Below are 26,327 nucleotides of genomic sequence, written 5' to 3' on the forward strand. Positions count from 1 at the left end.
AGGAAATCGACGGACCTCAATGCCGGTGGCATTTTCATGGTGCACAGTTTCGACATGCCCGCGGCCACCGCTGCCGCTGGAGGGGACGCGGACGCCGGTCGCCGTGTCTCCAACGGCGGCGGCGGGAACGTGAACGGGGTGGGCGGAGGGAAGAGATACAGCATGGAGGAGACGGCTACGCCCGCGGTCGAAACCCTGCCTGGAGGATGGCCGAAGACGCCGATGGGACTGGCGAATGGCGATGTCAAAGAAGGCATTGGCGGAAGAGAGGGGAGTGTGCTGAGTGTACCAAATGGCTTCTCACCCCAAGAGCGAGCAAGCAGCGCTAAGAGCGTGGCTCTCAGCTCGCGATCGCGGAGGAGTAGTCAGATGGAGGACGGCAAGAAGTCTGGCGAGACCGTGAAAGAGTCTGTTCCCAGGTTAGGTGTTGCGGAGGAGGGCTATTTTCAGCAACCTTTACCGAATGGGAAGCCTGTCGCGCCGGTCAAGACATCGGCCTCGAAGCCTGTGTTGGTATCTTCAAATACTGACACACCTTCGACACACGCAGCTCAGAGATCGAACTTTGTCGCTTCGCCAGTAACACCGCACTCCGCATTGGCTCCTGTCGAGGAGAGCTCTCCTGCTCCAACATCCAGCCATACTGGGCCTGATGGAAAGCTCAGACCGCCTGGATCTACTGTTCACCGTGCATCTTCACCACCAGCTTTTCATCATCCTAACTCGCCGATGTCAAGCAGTTCTCAGCCCCCAACAAGTGCCGCTCGCCCAGATGGACTTCGGCATAGACATACGCTTGAGGTTCCAAAGCTTGCAACTTCCCGCAGTTCACGAGACAGTCAAGAACATCCAATCAGCTCGACAGAAGGAGTCGTGACATCAACTGGCCGATTCTCACCCAATACACCCACCAAAAGACGTGGCTCATTGCAGCTGGCCCGAAGAGTGACCAGGTCAATAAACTCCGACATGCATCTTGACGAGGTTCCGCAGGATGATGATGCCGCACGATGGACAGAGCACATCAAGGCTAAGCGTGCCTCCAAAAAGGCCCGTGTTGACACCGACGACGACCGGGTTGTCGTTGGCACGAAAGTCGATGAGCACCACGTCAACTGGGTCACGGCGTATAATATGCTCACAGGCATTCGGTTCACCGTCAGCAGAACTAACGCCAAATTAGACCGCCAACTCACAGATGCAGACTTTGGTGCCAGGCATAAATTCAGCTTCGACATAACAGGAAACGAGCTCACGCCCAGCGCAAAGTATGACTTCAAGTTCAAGGACTACGCGCCATGGGTATTCCGAGACTTGAGAGCGAAATTCCGACTGGATCCTGCCGAGTACCTCATGTCTCTGACATCTAAGTACATTCTTTCCGAACTCGGATCACCCGGCAAGAGTGGTTCCTTTTTCTATTTCTCCCGCGACTACAAATACATCATCAAGACGATACACCACGGCGAGCACAAATTCCTGCGCAAAATCCTGAAGGAATACTACAATCACGTCTGCGAGAATCCCAACACCTTGCTCTCGCAATTCTACGGCCTGCACCGCGTTAAGATCCCTTACGGCAGGAAGATCCATTTTGTCGTCATGAACAACCTGTTCCCACCCCATCGCGATATTCACAGAACCTTCGACCTGAAGGGTAGCACGATCGGCAGGGATTTCAAGGAAGACGATCTTGAGAAGAACCCGCGCGCGACGTTGAAGGATTTGAACTGGCTTCGACGAAACTTGCATCTCGAGTTTGGCCCCACGAAGAAGGAGGCGTTCGTCACGCAGATGCAGCGTGATGTTGCGCTCTTGCAGAAGCTGAAGATCATGGACTATTCGATGCTCGTCGGCATTCACGATCTTGGACGCGGCAATGAAGAGCAGTTGCGCGACAAGACACTGAAGGTGTTCCAACCTGGTGGCGACAACGCAGAAGATCAGAATCAGACGGCGATGGGTCCTCTCGCTCGTACGCCTAGCAAGCTCGAGACTGCGAAGCGCGCAAAGGAGCTGAGGGAGATGGTGAAGAAGGAGAAGCCTGTTCCCATGGACCAGATGCTCGACAAAATGCCAGAAGGTGCCCATCGCAAAGACTTCTACTTCTATGCGGATGATGGCGGTTTCCAGGCTACGCATGAGAATGACATGCCCGGGGAAGAGATTTACTACCTGGGTATCATCGATTGTCTGACCAGGGTAAGTTGTGTCATGCTCTCCAACGCGCACTTTTGCTAACGTCAAATGCAGTACAATTTCGTTAAGAAGGCCGAGCACTTCTGGAAAGGCATGGGCGGCAACGAGTCCCAGATTTCCCCCATCCCGCCTGAGAGATACGGCGACCGTTTTGTCAAGTTCATCTCTGGTATGACCATGTCTCGCGAACGCGCAGAACACGATCGCATGTCTAGAACTATGGAAGCTGCCACGGGGCTGGTCTTGCCTCCTGGCGTGCAGCCTCCGATCAATGATCCTCATCTTGGAGGGTGCAACATCCACCAGGACCACACAGATCCACCTGGCACAGACCGCGTGATCGAAAAAGCAGAGCGTTCGGCTGAGAAGACTATTCGACACGGTGCTGACGAGAAGGATATCCCCGATCGATCACTCGGTGCTGTTGGCCGTCAGGACTCCGAAGGAGCGGTCCTGCCCGTCATCGGTGAAGCAGCCGAGAGCTCTAGCCAGGTCAGCAGAACCCCGCCTGATGCCACTCCCAATGCGAGTCGTGACGATCGCCGACAAAGGAGAACTCATGCACAGGCTGCCCCCGTCCTCGGCAACGCCAACATGCCTTCCGAAAGCATTGGCGAAGTGCCGCCTCCGACGCCTCCCAAGCTCGACTTCGGCTTCGACGAGCCCGAGGGCAGGCCAAGCTGGGGTGGCGGCCCACCTCCCACCCCCCCTAAGGACGAGAAGTACAGAGGCCGGATCTCCAACGAGAGCCAGCGCGGCCGCCTCAGCACCGACAGCAGAGATAAGGACCTGCCCTCCCTGCCGCCTCTAGCCAACATGAAATTGTCCGCTTCGCCTGCAAGGGCGGAAAAGGACGAGCTGCTCGAGCTCAGACAACGACTCGCATGATAGAGCTCGGAAGAATAAACATCCGCCGCCGCGCGGACATGTACGCATTGTCCAGCCACATCCCATTTTCTTTTGTACTTCTACAGCGGGGAAACATCACGGGTTCGGACGGATATAGGGCGAGGGCGTCCATTTTCCTTTTCGCTTGCTCGCATGCTTTCACCGTCCGCCCTCCTCGACCTGTCTACAAGAGACTCCGCGCACCACACACGACGGTGACGTGAGTGCTGTTCTGTGTCCTGGTCCTTGGATTAGCGTGTCCGACTGTCTAACTGCTATTGCTCAAGCGCGGCGAGCTTTTTTTGACGCCGCCGATTCTGTTTTCTTTATTGTTCGGGCTTTTTCTTTTTGCTTTTATGGCATGGCTGACCGAGAGCTATCCATGTTCTGAGGGATAATTGTTGATGTTAGAATTACTAGCGAGCGCTATACCATACTGGATCTTTCTCTTGTGATTACCGTTACTGGTGAAAAGTTCCATCGTCGTGTCATGTTCCATCCTTTGCGTGAAAAGGTTCCTTTCATTAGCCGCCCGCCCAACCCGCTCTCAAGTAGTTTCCGGCCATCCCTCCCTACTCCGCATGATCTCACGCCGGCGCATCGGTCAACGGCACGTACTGCACGCCGTACTCCTTTTTCTTCGTCACGTTGCCGTCCTCGTCCTTGTCGATCACGTAGATGTGTTGCATGCCGTCGTCACCCTCGACGGGAACGAATAGCCTTGGAAGTGTCAGCATCACATTGCAGAATCCACCGAACGCACCTCAACACTCAACAAGCCAACAACCCAACCAACGAACAAGAACGAAAGAGGAACCAGAGAACACAAACTCACCGTCCCGGCCTCTTCAACTGCCCCACCAACCCCTCCACCCCCGCAATCCCGCCCGCCGCCGCGCCCACATGAATCGCATCATACGGCGCCCCCTCCGCCCACCCCAGCCTCCCGTCCCCCCTCACAAACCTCACCGTCCCGTCCCCCACCCACTGGCTCCCCAGCTCCCCCTTCCCCGCATTCCGCTCCCCCATCTCCCTCAGCGCCTCAATGTGCTCCACGCCCACGACGCTGCCGCCCGGCTGCACGAGCGCCGCCAGCACGCAGGTCAGGTAGCCGCTGCCAGAGCCGATGTCGAGCACGCGGGCGCCCGGGCTGAGGTACGGGAGCAGGGACTCGGCGGCGTTGGCGTGCATGTGCGGCGCGGAGATTGTCGCGCCGTGGCCGAGGGATTGGGGCGAGTCGCGGTAGGGGGCGGAGGGGGAGAAGTGCGCGCGGTCGATGGAGCTCATTGCGGAGGCGACGCGGGGCGTGGTGATGAGGGCATTGGCGGTTAGGTGCTGGATTAGGGTTGCGTTGGAGGTGCCGTGGGAGCGCCAGGCCATTTTGGAGGATGGGTTGTGGGGGCTGGGTTTCTGGGGAGGAGGTGTTGGTGTTGATGTGGCGATCGTGGGCCTCGAATGGAGAAGTGGCGCGTCGTGTCGTCCGGCCGGTAAGCGTCGGGAAGATGGATGCACACCTCGGTGAGTGTCGGAACGTGTCGATGTTGTAGGCGAGTGAAACGCTATCCGAGCTTGTCGAGGCCGGAATCAAGATATTGCTGAGGTTTCACAGCAGGTGTCGTAAGCTCTGCAAGCTCCCGTTGGGTAGGTGCATGAACATATATATACAGTACCTATGTACAAGGTGCCCTAAGCGCTGCGATGCCGATCATCGCTGCTCGGCCGGGGTCCGACGTCACAGGAACATCAAGAGCAGCTTGACCTCACGTGTCCAGCGGGCTGACACCGTCGAACGCCAAAACTCCTCGCATGACGCGAATCATAAAAGGGCGATTACTGAAACACACTCGAGCGTCACCGAGAGTCAACACGTCTAGCAGAACCATCATGAATTTTTCCCCAAGGGTATCTACAGACCGAGCGCGACGAAGCTCACGGGCGTGCGCCCACCCCAACGGACGACCAAACCCACGAGACTGAAACTGACGTGTGCGTCCTACGGAAGAAGAAGAGAAGAAAGAGCCATCGACGCGAAAGTGTCTTTCGGAAAAGGAGGGAAAACGAGAAAAAAACGAGAAAAACCGTCGTGAGGGAAAAAGGCCGAAAAGTCAACGCCCTTTGCCATGCTTCCTTGAATCCAAAACCCGGTGCCTTGAGAGGGTCCCTGCTGGTGCAAGCTGTACATATCGCGGGCTCAGCGGCGAGCGGATCACTCCGCCCGAGAGATTGCCGGGCGAGGGGTGTGGCGAATCTACTGCTCGGAGGGGCAGTCGCCGTAGACACCCCAGTAGTGCTCGACGCCGTAGGTGTCGCCGGAGGTGTCCTTCCAGTAGCCGTTGTAGGCGGTGAAGAGGTACATGTCGGCGCCGGTGAAGTGGTCCTTGAGGTCCTGGACGGCGGCCTTCTGGTTCTCCATGCTGGGGACGGCCTCGCCGTTGGGGCTACCCTTGGAGGGCCAGCCGGCCTCGGTGATGACGGTGCGCTTGCCACCGCAGGCCTCAGAGACACGCTGGGCCTGGTCGAGGACCCACTTGCCAGACTTCTCGGCGGTGACGCCGCCATCAAAGAAGGCGTGGCAGTTGGCGGCGACGAAGTCACCGACGTCGCAGAGGCCGGGGTTGTTGATGATGGCAATGAAGGTGTCGACGGTGACGACGGGACCGTCGTAGCCCTCGGCAGCGAGGCAGCTCTTGGCGGTGTCGACGGCGTACTTGATGTCGCCGACGCCGTACTGGCCGTTGTTGACGCCCTCGTTGCCGACGGAGACGGCCTCGATGGCGCTCCAGTCGCCGTTGACGCCCTGGGCGAGAGTCTTGGCCTCGGTCTCAACGTCGTGGATGTTGAAGATGCCGGCCATGACCTTCATGTTCTTGTTCTTGGCGGCGGTGACGATGGGGCCGACCTGGTCGCAGTCGACGCCGTACATGCGGATGTGGGTGTAACCCTCGAGAGCGTTGATGTCCTCATCAATCTGGTCCTTGGTCTTGCAGGACTTGTCGGCGTTGTACGGAGAGTAAGAGATACCGTGGCCAGACTTGTCGTCAGAAGAAGAGTCGTCGCCAGAGTAGGAAGACGGGGCAGCAGACTGCGCGGCCTGGGTGGAAGAGGGAGCCGGGGCAGAGTAAGCCGGGGCAGAGTAGGCCGGGGCCTGGGAAGAAGCAGGCGCAGGAGGCTGGTACTCCTGGGGAGGGGCGCTGTAGGCAGCCGGGGCCGGGGCCGGGGCGGAGGTGGCCTGAGCCTGCTGGCCGTTGATCTTGTTGCCGTACTGGTCGACGTAGACGACCTCGTTGGCAGCGGCGGTGACGGTGGAGACCTCGGTCACATACTCGACAGCCTGCTTCTTAGCGTGGCGGTGACGGTGAGCGCCGTGCTGGGGCTGGGCGAGAGCGACGGCCGACAGAGCGGCGATGCTGAGAAGTCCGGCCTTCATGGTTGCGGTGGAGTGGCAAGAAGCTGCTGGTGTTGTTTGACGGGTACTGCCGGCCAGCGGGTCAGAGTGTGTTTCGTTTGGTTGACGTGCTCGACGCGTGATGTTGATTGATTGCAATTCAGGGATTGATCGCAATCATATGCAACTCGGGCCTCTTGACGCGCCTTTTGCAGAAATGCAACAGAGCGGTCGGTGGGCGCGGTGGGCAAGCAGGGCAGGAAATGCGGGTCGTGGGACTTACAGGAGCGCTGCAGTTGTTGCCGGCTGGAATGCTGGGGGTGGTAAAGAATGTAATGCGTGCCGAAGCAGCGGTAGTGAGCGTGAGGCAACGGAGGCGGCGTGAGGCTGTCCAAGAAAAGGCGGCGGACAGGCTACAGCGCGAGGGCAGGCAGTTAATGAATGGAGGCGCTGTAATTACTCGTGCTGGCGCCGCTCCGGATCGACAGAATTAAATTCGACAGGGGTGAAGGCCGAGTGCAATCTCGCGAGCGGCGGGCCCCACCCGCGCGCGCACGCTGACTGGCCGCCGGCGTCAGGTACGGGCGAGCGCGCAACCTTGTTCGGCAGCGCGCATCACAGCGCGCATCACAGCGCCTCTGGGGGGCTGTCGGGGCTGTCTGAGCACAGCTGCTCGCAATAATAAATACACATCGACAGACCGCATGCGGCGGTAGCGCCAGCCCGGCCACCCTCTTCCACCCTGTATCCATCTATCCGCCCTTCTGCCATCGTGTTCCTGCGCAAACCGCCCGCCGCATCAACCTCTCCGCCGCCTGCGCTCCCTCTTTCTCCTAGCTCCGGCCCAGACTTCCTCGGCGCTCCAGGCACGCCGGCAAGTCTAGCCCAAGCGTCTTGGGCGCCCTCGCCCTGTCCTGCGTCCGCTCCCCAACACCGCCCAGGGGAACAGAAACATCCAAGCGCCTGTCAAGCTGGCCGGTGGCCGCCCAAGCGCCTCGTAAAGCACCGTGGCACCGTGCCCATGTTATAGGTACAAGCCCGTCGCAGACACCAGCTCTGCCTATAGTAGCCCCCCATCACGGACCTCCAATCTGCACGCAACCCACGTCTCCCTCATGCCGAAGGCCCTCCCGGTCACAGTCCCTCGAAGCCCACTCAGCCAAGGCTCTCAACAGCATCAGCCGCCCCGTCGCCGGCCGCCTCGCAAAAGCCCAGGCTTCCGGGACGGACGTCGCACGGTGGATCGATGTCTCACTCTTCTCCGCACTCCGGTCCTCGTCGTGAAGTCTGTCTCGTCACTCACTCGGCGGGCGCTTGCTGACGGTCGCGACCGTTGCGTGGCTGGGCTTTCTCCGCGTCGTCTCGTCGCACGCGAGTCTCGAGTGCCGGATGGCTGCTGCGCGAGCCGTGGTTGGTTTGCGCCTTCGCGTTTCGAGACGCTGCCGGTCGGGTAAGCTGGGCTGATGTTGGACGAGGCTGCGTGCGATTTGAATGGTCTGGCTTCATGAGATGCTTTGGCTCAAGAAGTGCATTGCAGTGCGGTAGGTGAGCTGGATGCAATGACAGGTGCAGCGTGTGATGCTCCTACCTACGGTCCAGGCGCTGCAGAGTGTTTACTGTTTCAACCGCAGGCATCCGCCCGCCATTGACACCCAGCAGCCAACGGGCGCGACTGAATCAGCGTCGTGCCATGTAATTACTCGCGATCAAACCCAAGGTCATCTGAATCCTACAGTGCATGCCATGCTCAGCAACAAACAAACACTGCGGTCCCCTGGATGTCACGCTCAATGGTAGAAACAGTGGAGCAGCCCGAGCTGGTACCTGAGCCGCACGTGGGCTGCAAGGAACCCGAGCGGGAGGTTTTGTGGAGAGGATTTGCAGCGAGCGCTTGGCCGGAAGTTCTCCAGGACAAGAGGTGTCCGAATTGAGAATTGATCTTGAAGCTTTGGAGCGGAGGATGGCACCCTAGCAGATTGCTAAAGAAGCTAGAGAAGTCGAGATTTATCGTGGGTCTGAGAAGAGCTTTCCATGACCGGCACACGGGCTGCCGTAGATTCGAGTGCACATCGACTCTGGCGTGCCCATTATTCCGCGCCTTGCGGATCTCATGTTGAAGGAATATAATTTACAAAAATCTGTCCTCTTCCATCAATTGGCAGTAAGCCAGTCGGGTTCAATGGTCTAGCGGTTACGATTCTCGCTTAGGGTCCACCCTGAGACACGATTGCGAGAGGTCCCCGGTTCGAGTCCGGGTTGAACCCCATTCTTTTGCTTTTTGCCCTTCGACCGTCACTCGAGCAAGGGCAGGACTTTGATCAGATGGTTGCGTCGATTTCCGCGATGGGTTGCCATGGGACTGTGACTGGGGCGAGTGATTTTTGCTGAGTGACGGAACAAAGCTTTTTGAAATGTTGGTTTGACGGTAGTGTACTGCTCGGATACGAGTACGATCAACAGAGGGTCGAGACACGAATGTAAGTTGAGAGGCGAGAACGAAGACTGTCGATGAACAAGTGACATTTGCAAAGATAGCAAGCTATATCCGTGGACAATGCACGCGAAGAAAAGACCAACATCGACAAAAGCAGCTCCTCCATGAAAACGCTCAACCTTACCCCCAAATACTCCTTGGGAAATATGCTCCCATATGCCATAGTGAAATGCCACGCCATGCATACCGTCAACATCAAACAAACAGCGGCGGAACATCTGCACACACTCAGTCAGCAAGACTTAGTACACTCCCCTCACAGCCGCGCTACTCACTCAGCAAATGGTGTCACACACCGGAATACAGAGAATCCGAAAGCCACTCGTCGCGCTCGCGTTCGCGCGCGGCGGCCGCCTTCCTGCTGCGCGCGGAGCGCAAGCTCAGGCTGCGGAAGAGCTCGCCGCCCTTGGCGAACCAGACGCGCAGCTTCTCGCCCAGGCGCTTGATGCGGAACTCGGCCTTGCCCATGCCGATGCCGTCGAGGGTGAAAGCGGCGGAGGAGTCGAGGGCGGTGCGGTCGGCGGCGAGGGAGGCAGCGTCGTAGGGGTGGGGGTTCGCGGCGGAGGCTTCGTCGAGGGATTGGGCGCCGCGGGTGGGGTCCGGGTTGTTGTGGTTGGTGTTGGCCTTGGAGGCTTTGGACTTGAGACCGGTCCAGCGCCGGCCTTTCGGGGTCTTGCGTTCTTTGTTGCTCTCGGAACTATCGTCTGAGAAGTAAGAGCGGACCTCGTCGAGGTTGAAGGCGACTGGTGGGGTCAGGGCGGTCGTTGGGTAGCGGTCGCCTGGGTTGTGGGCAGGTTCGTCTGCGGTGCGGAGGCCAGGCGATGTTGGCAGGCTCCTGGTCGTGTCGTCGTGGTGGCTGCGGCTGAGACCGATTTTGTGCTTGATCGATCCGAGCATTGATCGTTTGGAATGCTTGCGGACATGCTGTGTTGAGACTCCGGTGAGCTGCAAAGTGGTGACTGATGCTGTGGGGTCCAAGTCTGTCGTGATAGAACCAATGTCGATGCCAGAGGTAGTGTTGCCTAGAAGGTCGCCGGTCAAAGTACAGTCGAGAGATTTGGTTCCGCGGTGGCGGGCGAGCTCGGCTGCCAAAGTCTCGCGAGCGTGTACTTGGTCTGGGGCAACAAGGTCGATGTGGAGGTTGCTTCTGGCCCATGGATAGTTCTCGTCCAGGTTCCACGGCCGGCTACTGAGGGAAGAGACAACCAGCGATCTCTTCGAGCCACGAGCAATGGGGTTCATCTCCGGGGGCAAGAGTCGCTGCACTTCATCCTCAGTCAAAGGTGACTTGCCTCGAATCAAGGCTGACGCAGGCCGTTGCAACTGATTGGTGAGTTCCGAGGGCGCTGAAATGGACCCAGATAGGTAGGAAGACCTGCCGTCCACAGGTGATTGTGCCGACACCTTGTCGAGGGAGGCAGAACCAGGCAAAGGAGGAAGATCTTTGTTGAGGCCCATCGCCTTGAGAGGAATGACAGAATCGTGGGTTCCATTCTTGACGATCTCCTCAGCACGTTCAGCAAGGGTGCGGAAGCCAGCAGAAGTGCGTGTTGAGAGCACCGTATCAGGCCGAGCGCCAGGGATTTTGCCCAGTTGGTGGATGTCATCAATTGTGTGAGCGATCTGTTGGTCGTTGGCAAGAACGGTGTCAAGATTTAGATCCCTGAGATTCGGCAGTAGCTCTGAGAGTCGCTCGCTCAAGCCGTTGACTGAAGGGATTGAAAGGCGGTTGACTTGAGTTGCCACATTGAGCATCCGCTCTTCGGGTGACAACGGACGCTTGGCGGAGTCGGCATCTCCTTCGCTGGCGTTCTTGCTGTGACGACGTGAGCTGGGCTTGGATTCATCGCCAGCATCTTCAGCTTCGTCCCCACTGGGCTGCTCCTCGTCTTCGAGCTCCTCCGGAAAATCTTCAGGTTTGTTGAAGAAGCTGGTGTAGCGATCCCAGAGGGCTGGGTCGGTGCTTTGCGGTCGCTGCGGAGAAGGGTGGTAGATGGCGGAAAAGTCACGGCGCCGTACAACTTCCAGTGAGTTGCGTGTGCGGACTTGCAAGGCCTCATTGAGCTTGTCGATCAAATCCATGCGGCTGAAGTTCAACGAAGGCAAGTCGCGGGTTTCTCCAAGCGGCCGACCGTCATCAGGGTGAGGACGATTGCGAGCTTCGCGCATCTTCTCTTTGTCTTGAAGCTCCTGTTGGCGTCGCTCCTGCATGGCCTTGACGGCTGCGATGCGAGCTGGGAGTTGGAATTGCAAGCCATTGGCAATGTCGGTGGACTGTCTGTGCGTAGTGACGCTCATGTCCTCGGATGACTCTTCTTTGAGGCCTGGAAGATGTGTGCTCGGGTATTTGTTACGAATGAAATTGATACCAGAAAAGCGCAGATCAGTAGTAGTGTCCTGTGAGCCGCGGTCAGAGTCGGACTGGGCCTCAAAAGGCGATGGGCCTCTGCTGGGCTGAGGACGAGCGCGAAGGGCTATCGCTCCGAGTGATTGACTTTGGCGGTGTTGATCAGTCTTCTTGTTCACCTTCAGCGGAGGAACCTCATCCTCGAAAGTGACTGAGCCATGGCGGCGTTGTCTCTCTGGAGCATGGATTGCCGACTTCAGAGGCGCTGGCTCATCCTTTGGCGGAGTGCTGCTGGCGATTTGAACAATCTGCGGCTTGGCCAGCGTGACAGTGTTCTGGGGCAGAGAGAACCGGACGGCCACATCGGTCATGGCATCAGTGCTGTTGACGGTGGTCTCGCCGATCTGGCTTAGATCCGCGGGCAGAGACAGACGGTTGGAGTTCGTCGGGGTGTCAGTGGGGTGCGGAAGCTGAACAGACTTGGAGTAGCTCCGAGGAGTGCGTGGTGTAGGTGGTGCCAAGCTTTCATCGTTTGCAGCATAGCGATGCGACCTTCTCGGTCTGTGATCGAGCGGGGACGAGTCATCCCTCAAGGCCATCATCGTCTCGTCGATACCTGCCGTTTCCTCGTGGATTGGGCTGACAGCAGAGAATCGGTCAACCGTCTCGCCCGGTAGGAGGGGGCTCACAGGCGCATGAGGACTCTCGTCGAGATCGGGGGAAGACGGAGTCTCCTTTCCACCCTTGTGCTGCGCGGTGATGGTGTCTGCATCCAAGGCGAAAGGGTCGCGTGACTCCGTTTCCGTCTCTCCGAGGTCGGTGGCTGTGGCCTCCGTCTCAGAAGGCGGAGAGAAGTGGACAGCGAAGTCCATGCCGTCAACCTTGTGCGAGCCATCACTGGAAGGGACGGAATCTGTCACGGAGCCTTTGTGCTGGAGTTCAGGAGGCGAGGATGGCAGCGGAGTATCCTCAGCAGTGTCGTCGTTCAGGGTGCTTGGCTCGAATGGCTCTTGCTCTTCCTCGTTGGGAATGGTCTCGTTGGGCTTGAGTGGCGAAGGTGTCTCCGCGTTGGCGTACTTGCTGCTCTGCTCGACTCCCGTTGTCGAAAGTGCCAACTCAGCTTTCACCATATCCCTTGTCAACCTTCGCATCGACTTCACAGGGGACGCTGGCATTTCAGCGACAATGACTGGGGAGGCCGGCAATTCGACGGGAGCATTAAATTCCTCGATGATGGTGACACGTTCGATTTCCGGTGCTGCAAGCTCGTAGATGCCGGCGTGCTCGATGAGGCGCTCGCCTTGTCCACGTTCGTGCTCTCGCTCTGCCTCACGTTTTGCGGCCGCGTCCGCGGCAGCTCGAGACTCAAGCATAGCCTTGACGCGCTGCACAAAACCAGAAGGTGGCACCGATGCGTGATGAGCTTCGATTTCCGAATCCTCAGCCGCTTTCTCCAAGCCATCGATGTAGTCGAAATACTTGGCTGGGATCACTGGATCGCTGGTGGACTCTGGCAGATCTGTCAAGGCTGGATCGATGAAAGCAGGGTCCACAGCAACCTGGATCGTGGTCTGATCCTTCGGCGTTGGTGGGCTCGATGTTGTCGGAGCAGTTCCGGAAGATGGAGGGTCCGATGACGGTGCTCCAGCTTCTGTCATCGGAGTATCGGTGCGCTGAGGCAGCTGCCTTGCAAGGCGGGCAGCGTTGTGGAAGATGTGATGAGCCACAGGGCCGACATTGGGAGAAGGCGGCGGTCCGCGACGTTGTTGCGGTTGCAAGACGTATCCGTTAGGCGCGTACACAGGACGAGGTGGACCGTACGGGTGCTGCTGCGGATGATGCGGCGGCGGTGGCATACGTTGACCGGGGTGTTGCATGACCACAGCTGGAGAAGGCTTCATCGGGCCAGGACGGTAGTTGAAGGGAGGCTGAGAAGGTGGCATCTGCTCGTAAGGCATCATTGAACTGTTCGGCATCGCACGCGGAGGAGGAGGAACGTTGAGGTGCGCCGGATCGACTGGGTAGCCTTGGCCGTAGTCGCTGTGGTACGTTGGCATGGCAGGACGAGGCATAGGTGGGACTGGAGGGACCTGCTGGCGCCGGTGCGCGTTCTGCAACGGAATTGGTGGCGGCTGGGCCTGCGCATAGGTTTCGCTCTGAGCTGGAGAGGGAGAACGGTATCCTGGACGCTTCAGGCGAGTAGGATAGACATATGGCGGCGGCCTGATCTCGGGCATTGGAGGAGGTTGTCCATCATACCGCCTCGGCTCATGACCCTGGCTCTTGAGACTGGTGGCCGACTTGTGGCGCGGCAACTGACTGGAAGCGACTGCGTTCGTCAAAGAGTAGGAACGGCTGTCGTGACGATTGCCAGAGGAGGGAATAGGACCAAGTCCCATTGGGCGGCCAGGATGGCTCATGACAGATGGCTGCGTGTCAGAGACGAAAGTTGGCATGGTCTGCATGCTCGTCATGGAGCCACGCCGCCCATTGGAGCCCGTCTCCCAATCTCTGGTGGCAGAACTGACTCTCGAAGTCACAGAAGCAGCGTAGTGGTGAGAATTTGAACCGCCAGGATACGGATGAGACGACGTTGAGGTCTTGGAGGGCTGTTGCCTGCGCTGGCCTGAACGGTATGGCATGCTGGGCAGACGAGTGCTGTTGAAAGACAGGGCTCCGATATCACCAGTGTCCGTAGACGTTTTGAGCATACTCAGAACGCCAGCATTTGCGAGAGCATCAGCACCTGCGCCCATAGGCGGTGGTGAACGAAGGGAGCGAGAGGCTCCAGTTGCAGCGGAGACATTGCTGGCTCTACTGTTACGGCCACTGATGCTGGAAACGGGGTCGGTGAAAGGCATTGTGCCGCCTCTCAAAGCGTGTAGAGTAGCGAACGACGGCGGTCAGACTGTGATGGCGGTTTGCAAGAGACAAGTAAGAAGAAGACTCAAGAAGTACTGATCAGCTTTCCAACAGTGCCAATATGACAAGGGCAGCAATGAGCTGAAGCGTAAAGGAGAGTGAGTGGCTGCGCAGCGATGCGGAGGCGAAGAGAAGAGGGCGGATGTCAACAATGGGGCGGCAGAGCCTTGTCGTAGCATCGCAAGAGCCATTGGTGGTAATTCATGAGTCGGAAGGAAGTCGGCCTTGATGAGCAAGTACCTGAGTAGAGGCCTAGGTCGCCGTTGGAGAGCAGAAGCGTTAGGCTGGCTCAAGATCGTGACTGCCATGTCATGCGTGCAAGAGGAAGGAGCTGTGGGCGTGGTGAACACGTGCAGCCCGACGCCAGGTGACGAGCCATCGTGGGAATCCAGCGTATTGAGCCAGTGAAGCAGACAGCTGATCAGCCAAGGCAGTGTCGACGGAGTCTAGGTTTGAGATGCTGATCAATGTTGGATATGCGTGGTGATATACCATGCGATGTTCTGTTCAGCCGGCTCTCAACTGCTCTCATGATTGAATCTCGCAACGCGCGCGGCCAGTGAGCCACTGTTTGAGTGGTTTCTACAGGTCGCGAAAATGATGTTAGCTCCAGAGAATCACTCGTCTCTCTGCAAGACATATTGAGAAAGTGACAAGCGCCAACGACAAACGGCATGGATGGGTATTAGAATTCATGTTCTTACATGTCCATTTCTTTACGCCTTGGACTTGCTCTTCTTCTCCTTCTTATCTTTCTTCTCCTTTTTCTCCTTCTTGTCCTTCTTGTGACCCGTAGCCTCGGGCTGCTTCGGGAACTGCAGGGCTGCCTCCTTGCCTACTGGCTCCGCCTCACTCTCGCTCTCAGACCCTGAGCCAATACGGCCAGGATCTCCGGCGCCGAATCCAGGCGGCCTGTAACGCATCCTCATGCCTTTAGGTTGCGGTCGCACCGCATAGACTGCTGGTCTCGCAACATCGCCCGCGGCGTTGCTTCCAGTCTTCTCGGATGTTTGCTTCTCGTTGATGTTGGGGAGTGCGATGTGCTGCCTGAGGTGGAACGTTTTGGAGACAGGCTGCGATATGGGCTTGTAGCCGTCCTTCTCCGGCAAAAGAACCACAGTGGCATTGCCGGTAGTTGCGCCCTTGTCTTCGCTGAGGACGTAGTCGGAGCCTTTGTGGGACAGCACTGGCTTGCCGCTCTGTATCGAATCCAGGGCCACTTCGGTCAAGGCGGAAATGGGGAGGTTTGCAGGTGCGGTGATGTGCCAGACCTGCTTGCCTTGCACGTCTGCGCTGGACAGCGCGCTTCGTGAGGATGTGTCGAATGATGTGTAGCCGTGAGGTGCGTCGAATGGCTTGGCGACTACTGAGCTCACCATGCCTGCAGGAGTGGGCGCTGGCTTGTCCACGTCCATCTTGTCCGCCGCGGAATCGTCTTCCGACTCTCCTTCAGAGGACTCTGAATCTGTGCGGGCCTTCTTGGCCTCTGGTGCATCGGGCAGCTCCTCGTCGCTATCCTCGCTGGAGCTCTCCTCTGACTTCCTCTTCTTTCCATTGGCCTTGGGTGCATTCTTCTTGTCCTTTTTAGACGACTTCTTAGCCTTCTTGTCATCTTCACTACTGCTGCTCTCGCTGTCGTCCGAAGGCACAGCCGGCTCCGTAGGCTCCGTCTCCTTTACTTTCTTCTCGTTCGGCTTCTTGGTATTCTGCCTCTTCTCATCCTCGCTCTCCGTATCACTCCCCCCACCACTGCTCCCCGACTCCGACTCGTCCCCAGACTCCAGAACATTTTCCTCGCTCAGCTGCGACGGTTTCACGCGCGCGGTCTCCGATGCCTTGGGCGCCTTACTCCGCTTCTCACCCTTCACGGGCACCTTGGGCTCCTTGACCTTCGACTTGGCCATTTTGCTAGCTGCGATCGGGTGTCCAATGGGCGGCCCGGCGTGGGAACTTCACATGAAATCTTTGGCCGGCCGAGCAGAGAGGCTTGAAGGCGGCAGAAAAGCCGCGCTGCGGCGGGCGGTGAGCTGGGAATTTTCCCGCTGCTGGCTTTCCTGATTCGGACGTTCACTTCCGTTTCTGAGGGACGGACGGTGTATCGGGAAAATGGCGCAGAAGAGAAAAGTGCAGGATGCTTTTGGGAAGCCTGGTGGTGAGTCGTATTCGGAAATTTAGAATTGCATGTGCTGACGAAAATGCAGGGCAACTCAGTGCTTTCGCCGCCGCTCGTCTGGCGAAGCAAAGCAAAGCCGCCCCAGTGGCTGCAGACTTGACTTCAGCTGAAGATCAAGAAGACCCAGCTGCGTTAGCTGTCGCAGTCGGAGCTGTTCCTTACGATGGTCATCATAGCGACGATGTCTCTTCAGGCGTTCCTAGTGCGGCCATCACACCGGCTGTGACACCACCTAGGACAACGCCAGCTCGCAAGCTCTCCACTTTTGCTCTGGAACCGCGACGTATACTACGAGATGATCAATCGTGTCTGGAGCTCTCTTTGGCTTCTGGCGAGACCGCTGTATTTGCTGGAGAATATACTTTGGAAGTCGTCAAAGGCACTGCGACAATCTACGGTGGCGCTTTCCACGGCTCTTCTGGCGCCCACAGAATCTTTGCACCTAGCGTACAGGCTTTGCCTCCCATTGTTGCCCGCAGGAGCCCTACTGTGATTCGCATTTCTTCAGTCAAATCCAGTATCAAGCGACTCGAGAAGCTGTCGCCTCTGTTCCGTAACATCTGGACATCAGACGACAAGGGGCGATCGTTCGCGTTTCTCGAGACCACACACGACGATATTCTACAGCGTTCGTTGAATTTGCTGGAGACGGATGCCGCCACCCAGAAGACATTTACGCAATTGACTGGCCGGGCGGAAGAGAAGAAAGGCTCGATCTGCGCCATCACCATTGGACCGAAGTCTTCTGGCAAATCCACCTTCAATCGGCAATTATGCAACGCTTTTCTAACGACGAAACTCCCCAACAAGAAATGCCTCTATCTCGACCTCGATCCTGGCCAGCCTGAATTCGGACCAGCAGGACAAATCTCACTCGTGGAGATCAGCTCGCCGCTCCTTGGGCCGTCATTCACAAACCAAGCATCAGAGGCTTCAGAAACCCAAAAACTCCTCTCATGCCACACAATAGCAGCGACAACATTCAAAGACGACCCAGACCACTACCTGGCCTGCATCCGCGAGCTAGCCATCACCCTCGAGTCCCGCAAGCGCGACCAAGGCCCCACGCCCATAATCATCAACGCCTGCGGCTGGACGACCGGCCTCGGCGCCGCAGTCCTCACAGACCTCTACTCCATCCTCCCCATAACCGACACCATCACCATCGAAGGCATCGACGCCTCTCTCCAGCAGACCGCCCTCTCCCGCAGCCAGCACTGCTTCACCCTCCCGCGCGCCCCGCCCCGCCAAACGATCCGCTCCCCCGCCGAGCTCCGCGCAATGCAAACCATGGCCTACTTCCACTCCAAACCCTCAAAATCAACCCCCTCCTGGTCCGTCAAACCCCTGTCCACCCTCCGCCCTTACCTCGCACGCTACGCCTCCCCCGACCCGGCCATCCACGCCGTCGCCTCCTACGGCCAGACCGTCCCTTCCGCCCACCTCCCCGAACTCCTCGCCGGCGCCCTCGTCGCCCTCGTCACAGCCGACACAACCGAAGACCTGCACGCCGCCTTCGCCTCCTCGCTCCCCTCCCCGCCCGAACCCGCGCTCACGCCAACCCCCGAAAATCTGCCGTACATCGAGGCCCCGGCGTCGGGCTTCCTGCGCGCCCTGGACCCGCGCTTCGTGCGCTGCGCGGGGCTGGCGCTGGTCAGGGGCGTCGACGCGCGGGCGGGCGAGGTGCAGCTTTTGATGCCGGGCGCGGAGGAGAGGGTCGCCGCCGCGCTGGCGGGGAGGAAGGTGCTGCTTGTGCGCGGCGGGTTCGATGCGCCGGAGTGGGCGTATCTGGAGGAGTTGGTTGCGGGCGGGGAGAAGGCTGAGGAGGGGACGGCGAGGCCGTGGGTGGCGAGGAGGGAGATGGTGGGGATCGAGGGCGCGGTGTGGAGGCTGAGGCATCCGCCGACGGCGGCGCAGGTCGGGCGGTGAGGACTGAGGAGGGTGTGGAGGGGGCAAGTCAGGTGGCTGTTCTGCAGGCTTACGGACGGACGAGCGGTGTAATACCTACCTTAGTAGTATGGTATCGATCCTGCGGCTTGTGAAGCGGGCTTGCATGTCACGTGCCTGCGCTCGCTCTCTGTTCTAACAACCTCAGCCCGACGTCCATGCTCAGCTGTCTACTGCACATAATGCCCTAAATCCACAATACCAAACGCGATGCGTTGGCCGTCACAGCAGCAACCGAACCCCATCCGCGTGGGGCCCGGGAGTCTGAACGAGATCACTCTACGCGCATCACGTTGTTGATGACGCGCGCAATGCGCGGTCCCGGCCAATTTCGCGAGATGAAGTGGTCATCCGGGTCCCAGCCTCAGCCTGCACGCGAGATGAAAGATTTCCACATGCACGTTCACATGAAAGAGCCAGCCCAGCCCAGCCCACCACCAAGTGCAAACCTCCACACCGCCAGACCCTCCCCGGCGCCCATGGCGTCTCTGGCGGTCTCCGATCAGATCAGGCCATAAGGCTGGTGGTCCTCGCAACAGCCCAAGCAGCAGCCTGAAGCACACCACCTCACGGGAAACCCCAGCCAGCGTGAAACGAGCGACAGGGGCGAGCGCACACGCGAGAATCGGGACGCGGCGGGTGTGGGGAGAGCGAGGGCCGCGCACCAATGGGCTGACGCCAGCGGCGTTGAAGAGCGGCGCCCACGGTACGCCGTGCGCACACAGCGCAGCGCAACCCGCACGCCCGCGCGATGCCGCGCGACGGCGGCCGCCGGAGTCCACTCGGCGTCTGCGCTGCGCTGGCCCGGCCGGGAATCTACCCGGTCCACGGTAGCAGGTGCGCGTGCCGGACGTGGCTGCAGAGATGCTGGAGGTGTTTGGTTTAGTGCTGATGGATCGAGGGATGTAGGTGTATGTGTGTGCATGTGTGTGTATGTGTGTGCATGTATGCGGACGGTCACGAGTTGGCTGGTGGCAGGCAGGTCCTGCGGCAGGCGGACGGGGACGCGTCAACGAGAATCTCAGATCCAAACGTGAAGATTGCGTGCAGACGCAGAGCAGCAGCCGGGCGTGCGCCCCGGCGGGCAACAATCTGCAGCCATGGCGAATGCACGCCGCGCACGGCCGCTGGCGATCTGCCTCCTGCAGACTTTAGGACCCAGAGGTAGGGCCAGCAGCAGATGGCGGCGGCGCACTCGTTGCGCCAACCAGTCCGTCACCTGCCTCTGCACCGCCAGCCGCAAACTCAATATCGTTCTGCCTCTTCCTGCAGCTGTTTCTTCCCATCCTCACCTCGCATCAGTTCCTCTGAACTGCTCATATACGTTTCTCAGCAACGCTGCACATCCATCTGCGGCTACACGGTGCATACGTCACGACCCTCGGCGGCCCGTGGGCAATTTCCCGCCGCGCCCGCATCTCTGACGATAGCACTGCGTCCGCCGGCGCCCGCGCGCGAGGTGAAAGCAGGAGAGAGCAGGAGCAGCTGCAGCGGGTCCTGCAGCGCTCCGGGGGTGGGCGAGCGAGTGAAACCAGGCCAATCGTGGGCCGGCGAAGCACAAAGATGGCCGCCCAACGCACGCCCGGCGAGAGCGGCGAGGAGGAGTACTTCTCGCTCGACGCCCATGGCTTCGACGGCGGCGCGGACGAGACGACGGACGACGACGACGACGACGCTGAGACCGCGTCCATGGCGCCACCGAGGCATCCCGTCCCCTCTATGCAGGGCGCCTTCGAGGAGTCGATCACCGAGGCGAAAGATCCCAACCCGAGGCCCAAGTCTGTCAATGCGGAAACGAGGCGCCAGCGCGTGCTGGAGGTCAAGCACTACGATGACTCGTGGACGACGAGGTGGAGGCAGAGCCCTGGGGCTAGACACCATCCGCTGGCCAAGCTGATGGCGCAGATTGTCTTTGGTATGCATTTATTACAGCAGGGCGCGGCTAAGTCAGACGCCGAGGTGGTGAGGATTTTGCAAACGCATGTGGACGAGGTGGACAATTTCCTGGAGAAGACGACCGAGGACTTCGACCTTGCCATCAAGGACATCCGCGAGCGCGTCCGATATCTGAAGCTGCCCATGTCCCACATTGACGTGTTCGATACGATGCTCGAAGACAAGCAGTTTCGCACGCAGCTGCTGGAGGGCAACGACAAGATTGAGACGATCGTTGAGCGGACTTCGAAAGCGATGAACGCGGCGTTGCTGGACGTCCAGAAAGGCAAGACTTCGACCTCAGAGCTCGGGCAGTACCTTCGCGAGGTGTCCGACGAGTGGCCGGACGAGAAGCAGGATCTCGAGGCTGTCCTAACCGCTATGCGCGGTAACGAGCAAGGCTGGAAGCACTGCTTCCGGGATTTGCAGAAGAAGGGCATCGAGCTCAGAGATATAATGGATCAGCTGTCCACGCTCATAGCGGAGATGGCGAGAATGGCGGCCGCCGCCAGTAGGCGCGCGAAAGCCCAAGGCAGGGCTGCGGCTGCAGGACAGCCGCCCATGTCAACGATCCTCCCTCGCTCCAAGTTCAGCAACGATGGTCAGAATCAGAGTCAGAGTCAGAGTCAGAGGTCTCGGGCGATGTCGGTGGATAAGCCTCTACCAAAGGCACCTTCCGTGGTAGGTGGTGCCGTAGAACTAGAAGCGCATCCGGTTCCACTGGAGCGGAGGTACGAACAGCCGCGTGACACTCCCGTGTCTTCAGAACGAAACGGACGTGGACACAGGTCAAGCACAGTGCATCCTCGACCGTCATCTTCCAGGTCTGCAATGACACCTCGCGAAGCTCGAAACGTGAGCCGAGACAACACGAATGATATTATCGACTTTTTGAAAGAGAGAAGGACGGCGTCGCCCTTGGGAAGCAACCCACCAGAGGACTATACCAGGAGCAGCAATCGTGCCAAACGCGCGAGCGCAGTCGATGTCGTCGACCATGCGAGATCCCTCAGCAGCATGGGTGTGAGGCCAAACACATCTGCGTCGGAAACAATGACCGCGCTGCCTTCTGGCCGGCGTGGTTCGGAACCCTTACGAATGGGTGGCCCGCAGCGAGAAGGCATATCACGGAACCGGCATGGCCCACCGCCGTCTGGCAAAGGCTCGTCACGCAGAGAATCATCGATTGGGTATGTCTCAAATTCCTAGTCCCCAAGCCACGACCATCCACTAACAACCACAGACCGTTCGTCCGCCGCCTCTCTTTCCGCAGAAAACAAGTCGACAGCCCACCGCCCAACCACGAAAGCCTACAGCAAGCCGTCAAATCCGCCGCCTCTCCCGCCAGAAGTCCCGAACCCTCTGCGGCCTCCGACATCAAAAGCCCCTCCCCAACCGACAGCAAGCTCAAGCCCTCCACCGAGTCCTCCGCCAACCGCACCGCATCTCCATTACAACCCGCCGTCACCGCGCTGCCCAACCAAGCAGCTCCTACTCCCTCAGCTACGGCCAACGGCCAACCAAACCCCAGCGCCATGCCGCCCAAGAGCGATTCCACAACGTCAGAAAGGAAAGTGACGCCCTCACCTGAGATGCGGACGACAAACGGGAACGGCACGGCTCATGCGAACGGCGGATCCCGTCAGAGCCCCACGTCCGGCAAGGAGGAGACGCCGCCTCGGAGCAGGGGCATGAGTCTCAGGAGGTTGTTTGGCAGCAGCAAGAGTTCGGAGAAGAGGGCGAAGCCGCCGCGGTCGGCTATGACGTACGGTGATTTGGCTTGATTTTGGTCGTTTTTTGACCTTGGATGATTCTTGTTTTATACCTGGGCTTGGAAAGGTGGGCTTGTTCTCCAGGAGATAAACTGGTCGTGGAATTTGGAGTGCTTGGATTCGCAATCTGAGGTAGAAATGGCTCAGGCGCTGAGTGTTCTGCCTGCTTTTGCAACACACGCTTTATCTGCACTTGGATACACTTCATGCGAAGGCGTTCTAACGCAGCACAGACTAGGATGAGCAGTAGATAAACCGCTTACATCAAATACGAATATCAAGACCACGCAACCCCCAACGAACCTTTCGACAAATAGACCCAACACCCACCCTCACCAACCCCTCCACCTCGTCCAAACATCAACAACCACATCCGGCCCCTCCTCCGCCTCCGAATCCACAACCAAATACCACCCAAACCCGGGCCCACACATGCAAGCATGATTCGGCCAAACCAACAACTTCTCCCCGACCCTCAACTCCCTCATCCCCTCCCTCTCCCCCTCCCAAACCAACACCCCATGTTCCTGACTAATCCTCCCAACAACCCACCCCCTCCTCTCCCCCTCCGCCTCAAACACGCCCCCATTCCCACCCTCCCCCTCCCACCCCCACCCACTCACAACCCCCCACCCCCCATAGCTCTTACACGGCTCCCGCCCCAGCGCTATCGACCCCGCCGCAATCATCGCCTCCGGCTTCTCCCTGTCCTCGTACACACTCACGACCTCCACCAGCGCCCGCAACCCCAGGTCCCGCAGCGACAGCAGACTCTGACCCGGCTGAGCCAGCGACTCCGCCGGCCGCGCCCGCGTCGCCAGCTGCTGCAGGTCCAGCACGGGGTAGACGCCCGCGTGCAGCTCCACGCTGAACTCACGCGAGACGCGGGAGAGGAGGGACCGGTACTCCGCGCTCGCGGGGCCGCCGCCGGCGTCGTGCAGCAGGTTCTGCGCGGCCGTCGCCGTGGGCGTCGCGCCGAGAGACAGGAGCGGTTTTTTTGCGTCCGCGCCCGGCGCGCCAGCGGAGGCCAGGAAGGCGCGCGCGCCGGCCTCGAGGCCCTCGAGCTCCTGCCCGAGCGCGCGCAGGGCTTCCTGCGGGCTGGAGGTGGCGTACGAGTGGCCCATGTGCGAGTAGAAGCCGGCCGGGGTCGCGCGGGGGGAGGCTGCGAGGGCGGCGGCGAGGGCGGTTAGTTGGGGTTGGCCGGGGGAGACGCCGGCGCGGTGGTAGCCGGTGTCGATTTTGATGAGGACTGGGATGCGGCCGGGCCAGGTGTTGGGGGGGAGGGTGTTGAGGAGGGCGATGTGGGAGGGGTGGTCGGCGAAGAGGGAGATGGTGCCGGGGCCGAGGTGGTGGGCGAGGGTGGAGAGGCGGGGGAGGGAGGAGGGGGAAAGGGGGAGACCGTAGATTACCTGGGAGGGGAGGGGGTTAGTGGTTGGGTTTGGGGGTGGGTGGGATGGGGAGGGGGACGTACGTTTACTTCTTTGCCGGCTTTTTTGCATTCGAGGAGCCAGGGGAGGAGGTTTTCGATCTCGGCGACCGTGCTGGCGATGAGCTTGACGCTCTTTGAGTCTTCTCCTACTTGAAGCTTTGTTAATTGCAAGGTCTAGTTTGTCGAAATAACATTCATTAGCATAGCGTTCGACTTTCATTGAGAAGGGTTGCCCAAACCATACCTTATGAGTCTTCACGTGTGCTCGGAAGCCCACGTCCAGCTGCTTCGCTGTATCAAGCATGAGCTTGCAGTTTCGTCGCACGACCGCGGCATCGAGCACCACAGCCGGTGCCTGTACATCCTTGAGGTTGCGGCCCAGAAAGTGATGTTTGAGTGCTGTATCGGAGGGTTGCGGGAGGAGTGACGGGGCGTGGAAGGGTAGAGGGTCCATGATTTTGTCGATCCGTCTGTGACTCTTGAGAGATATTATCTCCAAGGGAATTCTTTTCTCTTTTCTTGATTTTTCAAAGCTGTCACCAATGGTTTGGTCGTTGGTAGTACGATCCAGTGTTGGGCTTGGCGGGCGAGCCTTCTGTTTCCTCAAGCAGCAGCCTCGATAAATACAACTTCATTCGACTTAGACAAATCTTCTGTCCCAGAATACCGAGAAGCAAAGGGAAAGATATAGTTATACATACGCCCTCGAGTCAACGACGCGACACGTGGAGCAGCACGCACCCAGGCCCGCAATCAGCTGGCGAAGTGGAGTCACTCCAGCGTCGCAAAAGGCCTATCTATCCTCCGATAAAAAAATCCTACCCTACCGCCAAATCGGGCAATTATTCTCCGCGCGCCCTTCACTATCGACAAGTGTATTGCCGCTATCTAATAATCCACTCCATCAAAATGGAGCAGGGCGGTAAACGCAAGGCCGATGACGGCCACGGGTCGACGGACAAGAGGGCCAAGGCAAGTTTCATCTCTCTCAGCTACAACATTCGCCGCAGTGGCGGATATCCGCCCCATTGGGATACACAACACTGCTGTTCTCCAGCTTTCACGAACTGACTCGCTATGCAATAGACGAAGAAGCAATGGCGCGTCCCCCGCGGCACGCACAACGGCGCTCTCACACCGCGCGTAATCCAGGCCGGCGACAGCGGCATATTCGTCACGTGCAACAAAGGCCGCGAGAAGAAGTGCGTCGGCGAGGTGCGCGACTTGTTCACGGAGTACGCGGAAACGCTGTACGGCGCTGGCGAGGATGATTCGGCCGGTGCCGAGGGCATCGAGAGCGGCATCGAGGCGGAGATCGCGGGCATGCAGAAGCCTGAAAAGGCGCAGCTGTTCGTGCCGGTGAAGTTGGAGGTGCAGTGTGGTGAGTTCTTGGCTCTGAGGCCGGTCAGGTAGCAGTGGAGGTGTGGCTGATTTGGCTGACTCCGCGGCAGTCATTTTCTTCAAGACCGTTGCGCCTGTCGAGCCCGTCAGTTTCGTGCAGAGGATATGCGAGGACGCGCTGGCAAATCCCATGCTCAAGCGGACGAGGACGGCAAAGAGGCTTGCGCCGATGAGTTTGATGGGCAAGGCGACGATGGAGGGGCTGGAGAGCGTGGCGAGAGAGGTGCTGAAGCCGCATTTTCACGATGAGCCCGTTTCGCCGAAGAAGGTATGTTGTGGCGAGGTGGGTATGTTACGGTCATGGATGTGGAAGCTGACTCGAGACGTGTGCAGTTCGCAATTCGGCCTAACATGAGGAATCACAACATATTGAAACGAGATGCTGTCATCAAGACAGTAGCTGGGCTTGTAGGCCAGCCCCACAAGGTCGACTTGAAGAACTACGACCTCTTGATCATCGTAGAGATCTACCAGGTACGCACAACATCCATTCGTCTTCAAGAGGGCATGACGAGAATAATCATTTCCTTGGCACTAACGATGATACAACAGAACATTTGCGGTGTTAGTGTTGTTGATCACCGATTCGAAGAGCTGAAGCGATATAACCTCGCTGAAATCTTCGACCCTACCCCAAAGGAGGAAGTCAAGAATGAGAGTGGGGAGGCGGTGGTAGAGGAGGTTGCTGAAAATGCGGTTGGCGGTGAGGATGATGGGAAGGCCCAATGAGTTGGCTCACAGATACAGTTGATGCTATACCTACATTTCCAAGGTTCGACGACAATGGACGACTCAGCATAAGTCTGGATCCTCCTTTCACTGGAAGGACATATGCGAATGAAATGATTCCATGTTTAAAAACCGACTGCTGGGGTGTTACTTGATCGATACAAGACACGAACAGAACGCTCGCACTTCGGGGACTCAGTATATCTAACGGATCGATCTTGCAGAGCGCGCCCCGTGGGAAATAAAGCATGGTTCGGCGCGGATTCTTTCATTTTGCTTCATGTGTAGTCTTTGGCGCGCCATCGTCATTGAGAGTGGGAAAGCTGGGAATGGAAGGCACGAGGGTTCGCCGTTCCCGTGAAGGAGCGTCACGATCGCGACTTGGCAGACGACTTCATTCTATTCGCTATGACAGCCAATGTACCCTGAATGTAGCTCCGATACCGACGTGCCATCCCACCACTCGCACAGAATGTACGACCTCTTAATTCAAGGATTCGAAATTTGGCAGTGTGTGGCCGCGTCGGACGTGGTCGACAACAGACTCAGGAATTCAGGCCCTTGGACTATAACGAGCAGACTGGGTCGCTTTCCATCTTCTACTGAAGTTTGGGCATCACGTGCCCGTAACCGAAGTACAGTGGTTTCTTCTCTGGCAGTCACGGATTAAAACCAGGGTCCCAAATCGCGTCTCACACTTCAAGCT

The 26,327-nt window shown here is 58.7% G+C and overlaps 9 protein-coding genes across 9 annotated transcripts; 4 read left to right on the plus strand and 5 right to left on the minus strand.

The window, feature by feature from the left end:
- The first annotated feature begins 355 nt into the window (after positions 1-355).
- WHR41_04285 (uncharacterized protein) lies at positions 356-3,484 on the plus strand. Its single transcript, XM_069372891.1, has 2 exons — positions 356-2,202; positions 2,254-3,484. The coding sequence occupies exons 1-2, from the start codon at positions 370-372 to the stop codon at positions 3,085-3,087; spliced, it is 2,667 nt and encodes an 888-aa protein (XP_069230195.1). The 5' UTR covers positions 356-369; the 3' UTR covers positions 3,088-3,484.
- Positions 3,485-3,674: 190 nt separating this feature from the next.
- Positions 3,675-4,467, minus strand: WHR41_04286 (uncharacterized protein; the record flags this gene model as incomplete). The annotated part of the gene is made up of 2 exons (XM_069372892.1): positions 3,675-3,807; positions 3,923-4,467. The coding sequence occupies 2 exons, from the start codon at positions 4,465-4,467 to the stop codon at positions 3,675-3,677; spliced, it is 678 nt and encodes a 225-aa protein (XP_069230196.1).
- An 868-nt stretch (positions 4,468-5,335) lies between these two features.
- On the minus strand, positions 5,336-6,514 carry WHR41_04287 (uncharacterized protein; the record flags this gene model as incomplete). Its single annotated transcript, XM_069372893.1, has 1 exon — positions 5,336-6,514. The coding sequence occupies one exon, from the start codon at positions 6,512-6,514 to the stop codon at positions 5,336-5,338; it is 1,179 nt and encodes a 392-aa protein (XP_069230197.1).
- Positions 6,515-9,254: 2,740 nt separating this feature from the next.
- WHR41_04288 (uncharacterized protein) lies at positions 9,255-14,174 on the minus strand (the record flags this gene model as incomplete). Its single annotated transcript, XM_069372894.1, has 1 exon — positions 9,255-14,174. The coding sequence occupies one exon, from the start codon at positions 14,172-14,174 to the stop codon at positions 9,255-9,257; it is 4,920 nt and encodes a 1,639-aa protein (XP_069230198.1).
- A 777-nt stretch (positions 14,175-14,951) lies between these two features.
- Positions 14,952-16,139, minus strand: WHR41_04289 (uncharacterized protein; the record flags this gene model as incomplete). The annotated part of the gene is made up of 1 exon (XM_069372895.1): positions 14,952-16,139. One exon carries the CDS (start codon positions 16,137-16,139, stop codon positions 14,952-14,954), a length of 1,188 nt encoding a protein of 395 aa, XP_069230199.1.
- A 176-nt stretch (positions 16,140-16,315) lies between these two features.
- On the plus strand, positions 16,316-18,337 carry WHR41_04290 (uncharacterized protein; the record flags this gene model as incomplete). Its single annotated transcript, XM_069372896.1, has 2 exons — positions 16,316-16,387; positions 16,437-18,337. The coding sequence occupies exons 1-2, from the start codon at positions 16,342-16,344 to the stop codon at positions 18,335-18,337; spliced, it is 1,947 nt and encodes a 648-aa protein (XP_069230325.1). The 5' UTR covers positions 16,316-16,341.
- Positions 18,338-19,792: 1,455 nt separating this feature from the next.
- WHR41_04291 (uncharacterized protein) lies at positions 19,793-22,353 on the plus strand. Its single transcript, XM_069372897.1, has 2 exons — positions 19,793-21,480; positions 21,534-22,353. The coding sequence occupies exons 1-2, from the start codon at positions 19,919-19,921 to the stop codon at positions 22,072-22,074; spliced, it is 2,103 nt and encodes a 700-aa protein (XP_069230324.1). The 5' UTR covers positions 19,793-19,918; the 3' UTR covers positions 22,075-22,353.
- Positions 22,354-22,394: 41 nt separating this feature from the next.
- Positions 22,395-24,177, minus strand: WHR41_04292 (uncharacterized protein; the record flags this gene model as incomplete). Its single annotated transcript, XM_069372898.1, has 3 exons — positions 23,736-24,177; positions 23,534-23,665; positions 22,395-23,471 (listed from the first exon to the last, which is right to left on the minus strand). Exons 1-3 carry the CDS (start codon positions 23,943-23,945, stop codon positions 22,395-22,397), a joined length of 1,419 nt encoding a protein of 472 aa, XP_069230323.1. The 5' UTR covers positions 23,946-24,177.
- A 120-nt stretch (positions 24,178-24,297) lies between these two features.
- On the plus strand, positions 24,298-26,127 carry WHR41_04293 (uncharacterized protein). Its single transcript, XM_069372899.1, has 5 exons — positions 24,298-24,463; positions 24,578-24,872; positions 24,943-25,160; positions 25,226-25,366; positions 25,445-26,127. Exons 1-5 carry the CDS (start codon positions 24,401-24,403, stop codon positions 25,619-25,621), a joined length of 894 nt encoding a protein of 297 aa, XP_069230322.1. The 5' UTR covers positions 24,298-24,400; the 3' UTR covers positions 25,622-26,127.
- The last annotated feature ends 200 nt before the right edge of the window (positions 26,128-26,327 follow it).

This window comes from Cladosporium halotolerans, assembly GCF_011745625.1.
Source record: "Cladosporium halotolerans strain TM138-S3 chromosome Unknown Sca11, whole genome shotgun sequence".
In the NCBI taxonomy this organism is placed as follows: Eukaryota; Fungi; Ascomycota; class Dothideomycetes; order Cladosporiales; family Cladosporiaceae; genus Cladosporium; species Cladosporium halotolerans.

Coding starts and splice junctions, on each gene's coding strand:
- WHR41_04285 (XM_069372891.1), top strand. CDS start 370: ATGGAGGACGGCAAGAAGTCTGGCGAGACCGTGAAAGAGTCTGTTCCC. Junction 2,203..2,253: donor TCATCGATTGTCTGACCAGG/GTAAGTTGTGTC, acceptor CGTCAAATGCAG/TACAATTTCGTTAAGAAGGC.
- WHR41_04293 (XM_069372899.1), top strand. CDS start 24,401: ATGGAGCAGGGCGGTAAACGCAAGGCCGATGACGGCCACGGGTCGACG. Junction 25,161..25,225: donor AGCCCGTTTCGCCGAAGAAG/GTATGTTGTGGC, acceptor AGACGTGTGCAG/TTCGCAATTCGGCCTAACAT. Junction 25,367..25,444: donor TCATCGTAGAGATCTACCAG/GTACGCACAACA, acceptor ATGATACAACAG/AACATTTGCGGTGTTAGTGT.
- WHR41_04291 (XM_069372897.1), top strand. CDS start 19,919: ATGGCCGCCCAACGCACGCCCGGCGAGAGCGGCGAGGAGGAGTACTTC. Junction 21,481..21,533: donor CGCAGAGAATCATCGATTGG/GTATGTCTCAAA, acceptor TAACAACCACAG/ACCGTTCGTCCGCCGCCTCT.